This window comes from Dermacentor silvarum, chromosome 4 (genome assembly GCF_013339745.2).
Source record: "Dermacentor silvarum isolate Dsil-2018 chromosome 4, BIME_Dsil_1.4, whole genome shotgun sequence".
NCBI classification, from domain to species: domain Eukaryota; kingdom Metazoa; phylum Arthropoda; class Arachnida; order Ixodida; family Ixodidae; genus Dermacentor; species Dermacentor silvarum.
In genome coordinates this window covers 78126325-78140122 of record NC_051157.2, presented here as the reverse complement: position 1 = coordinate 78140122, position 13798 = coordinate 78126325, and the positions used below count along the sequence as shown (strand labels likewise).

Genomic DNA, 13798 nt, shown 5'->3' with positions numbered 1-13798 from the left:
ACGGCGGAGAACAAACGCGCGTTCCGCGCCGTGCTTGCTTAAGGGCTGCAGAAGTAGGCGTCTCTTTCCTCCTTTACAATCACCATATATGTGGAGCAAACGCGCCTTCTTCCGATGCGCGAGAGGCCGTGGGGGAGGGAAGGAAGGGAGAGGGAAGGGAGGCGACGTTTAGCTGCGGCACCAAGTGCCTATTTATATCAGAGGCTCCGGCAACAGTCACCAACGCCGCACGCATTTTGAGCGAACGCGGGCAAAACACCGACGGCGTCGACAACAGTTCTGCGCGTTGCCGGTGCTGCTGCATGTCCAAGTTTATACAGCTGATAAAGCTAATATCATTACTCCGTATAGCTCTCTACAAATTTGCTATCGAAATTGATGCTTCACCTTTCAGGTGAAACTGCGACAACTTTTTTAGTGTAATTTAGCACGAGACGTTTTGTAGCATATGGAGGGTTATATAGCTGCCTTTCTTCATAAAGGAAATTCAAAACAGCCGTCGCCATATCTCAATTAACAGAATCGCACGTGTAATAAGGGGTGTGTGGGTTCGGCTCTCACTGGCGGCCAGCTTTTTCTTTTTTTTTCCCTCAGTCTTTCGTTTCCGTTTACCTATGATTTATACATTTCAACTGAAACGACAACTAATCTTCCCTATTCTTTCCTTGGTTTCATTATCTGTTCGCTTCTTTGGGTTGTGGCTAACAAAAATCGTGTCCCTCTATTCCTCTTCTTCTCCTCCCGTTCTGGGGGTTTCTTACGAGCACTACGAGAAAATAGCCAAAACAAGTTTCCCTGTACAGAAGATAAAACTAGGAGTACAAAAGTTAAACACGTTTACGCAGCATCTCATACCGCGGTTCTTTCCGGAGAAGCGCTTTTCTTGAATGTGCTTTACATCGCTATCCAGTGTTTCCTTGTATTTGGCTAGGTGTTGAAATAAAAAAAAAATGACCTCGGAAGAGAGTAATAAGCCCAGTTCACGGCTTAGCAAGTGCGTAAGTACATTTGTGTGCCCGCTTTCTCGCTGTTTTTCGTTCTCCATGCCTTGCTCCTAACTTTCTGCGCACGCGTCCAAAATTGGAAATTCCGCGGAGGAAGTTAAATAGCGTTTTCTTCTTTAAAGTAATGTTCTGAAATAAACACAAGTGCACCTGATCCATCCGTCTTGGCCAAAACCGTGTTGCTCCGCGGACCCCTTCCAGCGGCGTTGAAGGCCACAGCGTAGAAAGCGTACTTGCGGCCGCAGCGAAGGCCACGAAACGCGTACGCCGACCGCTCCGATCCGGTCTGCACTTCAGACCAGTCCCCAGCATCTTCTGTTGACTGAGCGTCAGGTGTTGGGGACGGCTCGGGCTTGTGAAACAGCACGAACCCTGCAAGAGTAACGCTTGCTATGACGTCTTGTCGCCATCCTTCTAGCACAAAAGCTCGACGAGCGAAATAGTTGCTCTCTTGAAGAGAGGAAAGCAGAACGTGCGTGGAATACAATTTGTGAGAAAGAGCGTGCCGCATAAAAAATGGAAGGCGTGAATATTGTGGCGGTACGCAAGGATTGGGTCCTTGCCCGAAATTTTTAAGCTTTCACCCATGTTAAATCACCCAACCACACACACACAAAAAAAAGAAGAAAGATTCTCGTTCATAGTAACATCGGTATAAGCGTTGACCGCAAATATCACAATCATGTTACCAGCTGGTTGAGCTGGCGTAGTTATAGAAAAGGGACAATAGTGGTCGGTTTTAATTTGTTACAACACCTATGTAATTACCTGACGTGGTAGCCCAGTGGGTAAGCATTGCTCTATTGAGCTGGATTCGATTCGACCCGTGGCGGCCACATTTAGAAAGGGGGCGAAAGGCAGGAATAGCTCGTGTACTTAGACTTAGGTGCATGTTAAAGAAACCGAGGTGGTCAAAATTAATCTGGAATCCGCCACTAGGACATGACTCATAATCATGTCGTGGTTAATGGATCGATCGATCAATTAATCACTTTATTTCCACTTCAAAGAGAATCGGAGGGCATCAAAAGAAAACGCTCAACTGAACTTGACAATCCTTCTTTCTGGGCACTATACAGTTGAGCAGTGCGCTACAAGGAATACAACCTTAAGTACACGTAATCCTGCGTACAAAATAGGCAAATATGCAGATATTCAAACGCATTTACAAATCATAAAACAAGATGATAGAGGTAATTCACATATCTCCTTTATTTTAATTTGTCATACACTCACCACTGTAATGCCTGCATAGGCCCACTGTGGGTTTCAAATAAATGAGCAAATAAATAAATAAATAAATAAATAAATAAATAAATAAATAAATAAATAAATAAATAAATAAATAAATAAATAAATAATGAAACGCAGAGCACACTTTACAGCACAGTGAATAAGAGCGCAGAGATATCGACATCTAGTAAAACATTGTGAAGCAATTAAAGAATATTTAAAACAAGAGCTGTTATTTCACGCTTACGGTGCGATGTAACGTCATGGCAGTTTTCTGCATGTTTGTTCAAAACAGAACAAAGTGTGAATTTCAGTATTTGAGCACCGTAGTTAGTGCGAGGAGTACTATTGTTGAAAATCCCTGTGTGGTGTGTAGAATATACAGTAGTGGGATATGTCAATTGCGAAATGTCAGTAATAGTCGAGATGTATATTGTTTATTTCATGCTTGCAGGGCAACGTAGTCTCATAATAGTGAAACGCAGAATTTAATTTATTTAATTTAACCCGAGGAACTTGAGCAGTGAAATTACTTGAAAGCCCGACAGCTCTTTCAAAAGCCGCACTTGAAACAGAAATGAAAAGATTAGAAACGACCCTAATCCTTCAATTGGGTGTCTGCTAGTGGCACTATAGCAACTCGGCGTAGCTGTATCCTGGTGTATTGTTTGAGTCATCTTCGTGTTTTCCTTGTGTTAACTTTGTGTTAATAAAGTGAAGTACAACGCAGACACAGCGAATGCTGAAGAATTCTTGATGTAAGCGATGTAAACTACACTACACTTGGCCTGGCGTCCTCGCAGTCTACCTCCATGGCGAACGGAACTGGCGGGAAACCGCCACGCATATTGGTATAAGGCAATTAGTAATTTATAATTAATTTTTAATCATTCCTCTCACTTAACTAACTCAATTTGTAACTAAAATTGTGCTCTGATGTCATATCTGTCATAAACACTAAGTAGAACCACCGATTCGGTATAGTTTTTATTTTTAATGATTTATATGAAACTTGGAAATAATTTTTGAATTTCGCGCAAACCGGAAGTCAGTGGTCAACCGCAAGTCGCTGTTTAAGAAACAAGATTGTCATTCGCTGATCGTGCCACTAAAAAAAAGGAAAAAACAAGTTTCTCCTGCGGGACATCCTCAGCGTTCCACAGGGAAATTTCTCATATATCGGCACACCAGCAGCACGTGACCAGTCAACGTTCACAGTCATTCAGTTATCTCTCTTGAATCCCCCTCTTTCTCCTCGTCTGTTCACCTCGGGTAGCAGCTAGTTGGTTAGCCAGGAAGGGCTGCAAACGGACATGCAGATGAGAACCGAGAGGGAAACGAGGACGCATTTGGAGACAACAGGCGAATGTAAGCTCTGTGATGCAACTGCATACGCGATAACATGCTGATACCGCAGCGTTCATCGTGCTATCTGCAACCTATATAGTGTTTGAAGTAGTCCACAAGTATAGGGTCCGCTACAGTGGGGAAGCGATGGCGTGAAGAAAGAGTTTGCTGTTATACAAAATCCTTCAAGAGCGTCAGTAACATGACGAAGCTTTTGACAGACAACGTTTCGTTTTAGAATTCGAGCTGCTACCTCGGTGATGCGAGAAGTTTACTAGCATTGGTTTTTCGTAAGTTATTAAATTCCGTGCACATTATTATTCTGCCTCTACCATTTGCAAAGCTAACTAAGTCTATCCAAAATATTTCAATGAGCGCGAATGGATATTACTTGCGTTGTTGCGAACACTGATGTTTAAGCAGAAACAATATGAAACGCGAAATAACCCGAGAGAAACTGGAGCCCCTGTCTATATGCTTACAAAGAACACCGCTGTTCCCTCGTTATTTGCACAACGACCCTTTTCTCACTATTTTTCTCCAACTTCCGCTTCCGTGTTTCAAAGGATAACATGCTGGTGCTACGCAAAACTGCAAAGAATATAAGAGACCCGGAAAATATTGGCAAGGAATGTGTAAACAGTTCAGCCGTCTTTTTCCACGGCACATGGTTGAGACAGCACGTTATACCATGACGTAATGTGACAGCGATTGAACCGTTGTATTTATTTATTTATTTATTTATTTATTTATTTATTATTTATTTATTTATTTATTTATTTATTTATTTATTTATTTATTTATTTATTACTGCGCACGCGCGAGTTTACTACACTTTCGTTCTCGCTTTCAGAATGGCTTGCTCACCATTTATCGGCTGGTCTCTTTCAACATCCCAGCTCAGGTGCACTGAAGAGGACGTTGAAGAAACCATCTTGAGCCGCGGCGCAGCAGGAGCATCTGGGTGGGTAAACACGGGACCAAGCAAACTGAAGTGTAGTCGCATCGGGAGTGCAGCAAAAACGGAATGTCTGTAAACCCTAAAGCAGCTATGAACTTGAAACTTATCTGCAGACCATGACAGCAGTGTTCTGCACACAAACTAGAGAACGAAGACAGGAATCTTTGAGACTTGACAAACACAAGCGCATGTGTTTGTCATGTCTCTATTCTTCGTTCTCAAGTTTGTGGGCAAAAGCTTACCTTCATGAAATGCAATCAATTCGCCCAAGCCTGCATCTTACTTATCCAACCTCAACAGCTTTAAGCATAGGCATCTGATCGCCTAAACAGTGCGGGCCTGCACGAAGATGGAATAAATACAAAGCTTGATATTTCACCACTTGAATAAGCATTGCAGTTACAAAATCCAAAATTACAGAATCTTCCAGACGCCTTGCTACTTGAGCTTCAGGGCGTGCATGACTTATTTAATGCAGTCAATGCACTAATTAACATCAGTGTGGTTCACATCTGCGCTGGTTCGCTTAGCACAGCGAAGCACCTTAAGCAAGTTCTCAAGATGCTACGAATCTATAGACAAATAAAATGTTTACGAGTATCCACTTGCCACCGTTAATGTATGTATTTGTATAAGTACAACGATATATTGGACAGAAAGGCACACTCCCAATCAGAAATTCTACCTGCCATCTTTTCTGCCGCCATACTGACGCTCTATCCATCTAGATTCCTGGACCAAAAAAATTGTGGCAGAACCCTTCTCCCGATGACTGTCGACGCTAATGCGTTAGCATTAAAACGGTATAGCAACACAATGTATGTATTGTCACCTTCGAAACGAGTTATGTATGAGGCGTGTACTCCAGCGAGACTCGTATTTCGCGCTTCCCTATAAGAACACTCAGAGCCATCTATTGCGCGCCGTCGCGATGCCCACACGTGACCTCCGAAAATCATGTCGCACCGGTGCATGCGAACGCTGCGGCAACCGGGCTCCTCTCTGGCGCTTCTTCTTGAACACGACGCGGCACCTAGTGGCATTGCGGAGAAGCCCGCGCGTGGACAGCGAGACGATAAGCGTGGCGGGCTGGTGCCTGCGAACGCTAAGCATTATTTCCTCGCTCGCCGTACACTCAGTGGCGCATGCTCAGTGACCCAAGTTAGCGTCAAATAGTTTCTTTGAACAGCGGTACCTACCCAGTCCCGCATCTGCTCTCACTCATGTCGGCATGAAAGAGGTTCGTTAAGAGCGCCACGAATGTACAAATTGCCACATACTCAGTCTTTAACGTGCACCTAAATCTTCTTCTTTCTTCTTTCGGGGGTTTTACGTGCCAAAACCAGTTCTGATTATGAGGCACGTCGTAGTGGAGGGCTCCTGATTAATTTTGACCACCTGGGGTTCTTTAACGTGCACTACAACGCAAGCACCTAAATCTAAACACGCGTGTACCTAAATTTAGGTGCACGTTAAAGAACCCCAGGCAGTCGAAATTAATCCGCAGTCCTCCCACTACGGCGTGTCTCATAATCAGATGGTGGTTCTGGCACGTAAACAGGCCTGCGACTCATGCTTGTGATCTTAACGTTTACGCGATGTGTTCTTTCACTTCATTTTCTCCCATTATCATCCCCCATTTTGACCCTCTTTGTTCCCCTCTTCCCTTCGCTTACGTAGAGTAGCAGGCCGGATTCTCCATTTTTCGGCCGACCTCTCTACATTTTCCAATCAATAAACTGCTTCTTGTCCTTGGCACGTAAAACCCCATAATTCAATTTAAATTTAGTCAGTGGCCCAAGGTTGGTCCAATTGTTGGTTACGAACCCTGTGACCTCAGCACAGCAGCCCGATCGATGCGCTACCCACTCGACCACTGACTACTCAGGGACCCAGCTAGGCGTGAAAACGATTGCATACAAACATACATAGATGCATAGCCCCTGAAAAATGTGTGAAGCACGCTGAGAATGACAACGCATTAAAATCAGTTATTTGTCGCAAGCCACGCGCAGCCATCCCTGTGTGTATCTTCCCTTCCCCGTGATCTATATCCACGTGGAAGATATCTCACTCCAGTGACTTCAGCCTGGCATCGTCCTGATGTCTCCCGTGACCTGGGCGTAGATTCCAGCCCTTGCAGATCCTGTGAGGTCTCCAAAGTGTACTGCTTTTTATCACGTTGTAGAGAGCAGCAATGGCGGTTGGCTTTTAAACAGATGTCGCGTACGACGCGGTGCCATATACGGCGCTCACGTAGGTGGTGTACAAAATCACTTGTAATTAAAATTATCTTTCCCGTACCGTAAATAAATTGTGATTATCAAGCCGAAATATTGCATAATTTATGTAAAAATACAGACGTAACGATCTAATAAGAAGGACACAAAGAAAATATAGATAGGATATATAGGCAGAAGGTAGAGAACGCAGGCAGATGGACAGAAAGAAAGAAAGAAAGAAAGAAAGAAAGAAAGAGAACGTTTCCGTCATGACAATAGGAGGCGGCATTTTGCGGGTAGGTCGGCGGACAATGATGAAACGCATTATAGTATACCGAGTTTAGCGCCAGGGCCTGTGAGCTTCTCCTGCGCTTCATGTGGCTAACGTTCGGCGGTAGCTCTCAACGTAAAAAAAAAAAACTTTTTTTCCTTTTCTAGTACTTTCTTTTTTCTTTCTTTTTTTAAAGGCGACAAGCCTTCTTGAAATCTTCACTGAGTTTGCGGTACGTCTGCCCGTAGGTCTGTCTATTTGTCTGTCCCCGCTAACCACTTTCACGCCAGCTTGGTTTAGCAGGATATGTGCACCATTGCGGGTACGTGCCGCTCTTAAATAGACCTTTTTGACGCCAACTTGGGACACTTCATACGGACCACTGTGTGCGTGTGACTCTTCATAATAATGATTATAACATATATAAAACACATCACGAATCCCACGCGTCATAATCCAGACTGCGAATCGCATTACTTCGCCACTCATCTCCAAAGGAAGAATGCTCCACCAATTTATAATGCGTGAGCATTCTTATTGTACCTCACGCGCTTTCTGGGGGCTATATATTTATCTTTTTATGTATGTTTGTTTACGCCTAACTGTTTAAGTACTCGATAACCGCGTGAAAAGGGGCCACCGTTTAAAGCAAACGACCACAATCTATTTACACACTGCCTTTGTTTTCATCTAAAAAACAAAGCTCGATGGCAAGGCCCACAAAACAAGCAAGGACAACGTGTTGAGCTCTGTTGGCATAGGCGCACAGGGGGAAAATGGTGACGGAAGTGTCACATGACGACGCGTCGCTATAGAGAAAAGAGCGCCATGAGCGCCAATAAAAGCAGGCGAGAACGTGAACCCCTGATGTCAGTAGCAAATATATATATATATATAGTGCTTGGAAAATGTTGTTTAGAGAAAATTTGTGGCTTTCATAAGACCTGTTTCGGGCCGAATAGGGTTCTAAAATATAACATTGCATTTTGCTGTCGTATTAACCCCTACACGTCGTAAAAGTCTGATCGTTTGTTTCGACGCAACACGTACGCATTTACCAAGGCAAATTTTCTGACATTCGATCCTGTAACATGTGATGATGTAAGGATTCAGATCACCGGCCTCACTCGGCCTCAAGTATAGCTAATAAAGCTCGTAAGGCGTATTTGATTCCTCTTAGACGTGATTTCGTCTCGACCTTCTGCAGAAAAATAAAATAATCTCTACGTCCTGCTGCATAAGATGAAAACACGACTGCTGTCAAGTCAGAAAGGTTTGAAAACAATGTCACGACAGCTTTTTACAGTCCATGTCTTTGTAAACACGGGCGCGCGTTTAAACCCTACCAATGTTACGCTTCGTTGCTTTCCTATATACTTTCCGTCGAAGAGCTGTGTTTGCTGGGAACCCGGAAGGACCTTTCCGTGTTTGTACATGGAAGCAGCCCTCACCCACAGTCTTACAGGCCTTACGCAAAGTTTTGCAGTGCTTCTCAGTTGGTACTGAAGATTTCCCAAAGTTTTCCAGGAGTACCCAAGGGAGGCAGGGGCATCACTTCCAAACGTCACCTGACAATCTAAATTTATCGAGAAGCCAGGGGTTCAATATTGCTGTTCGAGGTAATTGACTTTAGCGAATAAAAACGTCACTGGTGTCTGAGGATTTCTTTTTTTTCTCTCTTTCGATGCTTCGTTCTATTACTAACAATGATGGTAAGTAATGCAAAACAAACGGCACGCTAGAACAAAGAAGAGACGCACATACAACGCTACGCTGCAAATGAAGTTCACTGAGAATACACGAAGCTTCGCCCTACTTACCGTGAAGCTTAGTGTAAACCAACTAGCCCAATTTTTCCTTTTAGTAAACGTCTTATTATTATTATTGGTACAAAGGACGACGTAGTGCTGTCAACCGAATTTTTACTGTTGCACCTCCCTGTGCTCTTTTTTTTCCTATGATATGCGAAACGGGATCGCCGTTAAAGAGCGTCCCAGAGGCGTTTCTTATGAGCAACTGAGTATGAGATAAATGCAAGATGATAGTGCAGTGCGTTCAAAAGCGGCGTGTCGCGCACAGCGCGCGAGTGCAATTCGATAGCGAAAACTTCTTGCAGCATTGCTTGGCTGCGGCACCTCAATTAATGTAATGGCGCGTGATTGGCGGTCGGTAACACTCCCAGTACTAAAACTAGGGCAGTGCACATACGAAAAACACACAAGAAAGAGGACACTAAGATGGGCACCGCGGTTGCTCAATGGTTGAACATAGCAGGCGTTATGAGGAAAGGTGTTGGTTTGGCTCCGACTTGCGGCAATTTGCAATTTTCGTCCACATTCATTGCCATTTCCCTTATGATATTTCTGCGTCTCAAAAAAATTGGCTGTGGTTTAGCTCTGGTTAAACCTAGTCGAGTAGCGATAGCTACAGACCCCCGGCTGCGCTTAGGCTTCGCTTGTAGTTAGACATGTTGTTATTAAACTTAGTGGTTTCTAACTAGACTGAGAAAGGAGAGTCGTTGTGGTCAACCAACGGGTAAAACTGCAGCGAACGCCCAACGGCAGGAGGGGTGGCCGCGCGGTGACCGCGACGAGGCGAGTTGCCGGAGAATCGAGGCCCGTGGTGTGACGTTACACAGATGGCGCAGCGAGCGCGCCAGCTGGGGCGGTTGCCAGGCAACGGCGGACGCGCGCCTGTAGGAGCGGTGGCCGCGCGGCGACCGCGAAGAGCCGAGTTGCTGGAAAATTGAGGGCCGTGGTGTGACGTCACAGTGTGGCCACGGCTCAAAGTACGGCGACGGCGAAGAGGCGAAAACCTGGCGTAATGTAGCTATCGCTACAAAAAAAAAAAAAGAAAAGAATGGTTACCTTCCCCTATTTCTTAACTGTCAAAATTGTGTGTTGTCCGCATGTGTTTGTAGGTAACAAATATTCGAGGATATTCGCACGCCTTTATTCCGCTCGCTCATTGCCTGCGACATATTTATCGCCACTGGAATTGTGGCCAGCGGAACTATCAATTGCTGGTTAAGGTAATTCGTGTTCCTACGCACACAGAGTAACCTTTCATCTGCTATTAAAGTGAGATAAGAAAATAATTTTGTGGCGATTTGGTGGCAAATGCGAGAGAAGTCCATTAGCATTAGGTAGTACCTCTTTGAGATCCAGGATCCATGACTGAAAACACAATCGCCGCGTTACAAAGCGTTGTTCAGGAACTCACGCGACACACGTGCTTCCTTTGCCGGAAGCGAAGGGCAACTGACGGTGGTCGGCAGCATACCACCGTGAGAACCACCATATATATATATATATATATATATATATATATATATATATATATATATATATATATATATATATATATACAGGCATAGCCGAAACTGTAGGGCAAAGAAAGCGAGGATAACCGGGAAGTTGTACTTCTCATCCTTCTAAGTATGTTTGGCCCATTGGTAAATCCAGTCTCTCTCTCTAACACACACACACACACGCAGATGCTCGTTTTCCACTTGGCCACTAATGGTAACGCATTAAAAAGGCCAAGAATAGAGCTCACCGATGTCCAGTGTTTGAGAGAAGACCTCTTCCGAAGCGGGTCCCGCGCCTTTGGCGTTGAATGCCTGCACGACGACGCTGTACCGGCTGCTGCGCCTCAGGTCCGTCAGCTCGCACTGCTGCACCGGTGACGCAGCAGAGCTCTCCAGCGTTTTGTACGAGAACGACTCCTTCGCGTCACGAATCCGGTAGCCGACGTAGTAGCCCTGAACCAAACCGTTGGACTCCTCGTCCAACGGGGGCTGTCGAATTCGGAAAAGGGATGGATCGATTGGTAGAACAATATGCTCGTCAGTAAGTTGTTCTTGCTAGTAGAGCGCCGATTTGTTTATTCGTTTTCACAGTCATATTTTTTGTAGATTCAATGTCTCATGCCCTCTACGTGTTACGGAGATCGTATAATAATGGCAGACAGTCGTTTATCACGACCCCCTTTAACTATTAATCGTCGTACGCGCCACGCAAACTTTCTGCGCTGCTAACCTAATGCGTCGGCAGTACAACAAGTTGTCCAGGATTTACGGGCAGAGCTTTACCTTCTACTTTAAACGTATCGTGCCAGTGTACTAAAATTAAAATTTTACACATCGAGAGCACATGGGTGTAACCGCCTAACACTTCCGCCGTCATTGCCAGTGCTTACCTTCCAAGAGACGTGCAGGCTACGGGAGCCAGTTGGAGTGACCTTGATGTCTCGTGGCGCACCAGTCGGAGCTGCGTTAAACCATTCTTCATTGAGAAGCCCGCTCTTACCTTCTCGTAATGTTGATGCTGACAACTAAGGAAATTGTTCACATGGTGTTAATTATGAAACAATACCCCCTACTGCCGCAAAGTCTACGTTAAGCCTTTCTGAAAAACATAGGAAATGTATTTTTTTGTAATGTAAAATGTAAAAATGTAATGTAAAATGTAAAAAGAATATTTTGCGATAAAATGGCTGAAATCTCTTGAACTACCCACTTGATTCAGTTGAGCAAAAGTGATCTATGCTTATATTGCAATTTTGTAGAGCTTATCACTCGCTCTACAAAATTGCAATCAACCAAAACCAAAAGGAAAGAAGTGACGAGCCTTTGTCATACCCTAATTCCCAAATAATATGGTTATTGTTATCATCGTAGAAAAAAAATATACGACAAGATGTTTGGCAGGTCTTCTCGAAAACACTCAACTCTTCCAATCGTAAGCCGTAAGTCAATAGAAAGTCTGAATGTTCCAATTGTCACACAATTGTCATGCGGAAACAAAGTGCCCAGTTGATGATATCTTTATTTTATTTACTCATTTCTATTTTATTCTATGTGCTTCCACCTTTGGAATTTCCATGTGCAATGAAAAAAAAATCACCTTGTCTTGATTGTTGGTTTCGAAGTACTACAATGCTGTGACAATGCTTTGAAATGCCCTTCTCTTTTAGGGGTTAACTCTTTACACTATAGCTAGTGTTCACACAGCCTCTGATCGAACGAACCAGAAATATTTTATACCGAAGCGTGGGAAATTTAAGGCACATTACAGTGGGTCCGAGAACAGGAGCACACAGGAGAGAGAAAAAAATGGTTGAGGTTTACCTCTTGTAAACCTAGTTATCACGAGCGAAAGGTCTATTTGGCTTGGTTTTGCAAAGACTATGCACACAATGTTTCACTAATGCACGCTTCCACGCTTGGTAAGCTTCCCTATAACGTGCTAATCTGGCCTCATTTTGCTGCGGTGTTTCAGCACCCAACTTTCAGCACCCAACGTCATACGGAACCTCACGGCGACGGCGACGCCGACGACCGAAATCCGCTTTGGAGTGTCCATATAATTGAATAAAAACGCAGGATACCTTCTTCTTCTGTAGTGAGGACAAGCGTGTCACTTGGGTCGCTGGCTCCGATGGCGTTCTCTGCCCTAAGCCGGAACTCGTAGCTCGTCTTCGGGCGTAGCCCACTTGCCACGTGGGAGAATTCGGTAGACTCAATGGCTGTTATTTGCGAGTCATGCTCCCAGGAACCTGAAAGAAGACAAAGCCCAAAGCCCACATTATACAAACGATCTCATTATCGTAACCACAAGAGAGGCAAGATGCAGAGAAAGACGATCATGATTGTCGTGCGCTTAGTATTACAATGACGGAAGATTGCTTAAGAACGAACAGAAAACAAGAAGTGGACGTACGGGGCGCAACCTACCAATTCGTTTAATACTGTTAGAGCACAAGCTTATATACATGGTGACTGTGTGCGTGTGTGTGCGTGGGGGGGGGGGGGGGAGGAGGGTAGATTATAAGATGTGACAAGGTGATGACATGTGATGACATGTGATGACGCAGTGGGACGGAGCAGCGGCGTTCATTTGCACCCGTTGGCGCTGGCAAACTCGACCTCAGCTTCTATGAGCATGATGATCGGAGTGCTAACGTACTTCTCTCTTTCTTTTACTATCGCAAGTGCTTCCCATATTTCTCGCTCTGTTTTTGTTTTTGCTGTGCCAATGACTTTGATGATATCTAGGTGCGGAGAACATTTGTACTGTTTGCAGTGCGCAGCCAAGTTGCTAGGCGCTGTCAGAAGCTGGCCCGTGTACTTGTGCTCCCGTAATTTGTTGTTTACACAGCGTCCGCTTTGCCCCAAGACAGAGCGAGAAATTTCACATTGTCATATTTTATATTTACCCCCCCCCCTCCCCTTCAATCACCAGGTATATAAGCGTGCTCTCTAACAGTATTAAACGAGTTGGTAGTTTGCGCCACGTACGTCCAATTTTCCACTTTTTGTTCTCTTATGTTCGTTTTGTAGCAAGCTTCCGTCAGTGTTCCAAGTGCAATACATTCATTAATGCCCGCCATCTAGCCCCGTTCATTGCTTTACTAAAGAGAAATACAGTGTGTTGCAGTACGGGGGATAGTTATCAACTTGAGAAACGTGCATTCCTAGTAAAATAAAGGAAAGTTAACAATGCCAACCAGACGCACGTCCTGGCTGGCTAGCCTGAGCAGCCTGAGCAGGGATCAGTAGATCATGAAAAGCCAACTGCTACGAAACTTCCCTTTGGCTAAATTAGTTGTGGGTGATTAGTACTCAAGGCATCTTAACAAAGTTGCAGTTGTGTTAATTGTCTAATTTTCTTAATAACAGCCTTTAAATGGAACCTAAGCAAACAATGCCTGCACTTGCTGGTTAGAGGATATGACGTAAAACCGCCAGTCTCCTTCA

The 13798-nt window shown here is 44.5% G+C and overlaps 1 protein-coding gene across 1 annotated transcript in view; it reads right to left on the bottom strand.

The window, feature by feature from the left end:
• LOC119450292 (Down syndrome cell adhesion molecule-like protein Dscam2) overlaps positions 1 to 13798 on the bottom strand; it is a 60501-nt gene that overhangs the window by 11430 nt on the left and 35273 nt on the right. The window contains exons 12-16 of the mRNA XM_037713714.2: positions 12430 to 12597; positions 11239 to 11309; positions 10597 to 10837; positions 4452 to 4544; positions 1155 to 1376 (exon numbers count right to left, since the gene is read on the bottom strand). Of these exons, the coding sequence (XP_037569642.2) occupies positions 1155 to 1376; positions 4452 to 4544; positions 10597 to 10837; positions 11239 to 11309; positions 12430 to 12597 (795 nt within the window). The remainder of the gene's footprint in view (positions 1 to 1154; positions 1377 to 4451; positions 4545 to 10596; positions 10838 to 11238; positions 11310 to 12429; positions 12598 to 13798) is intronic.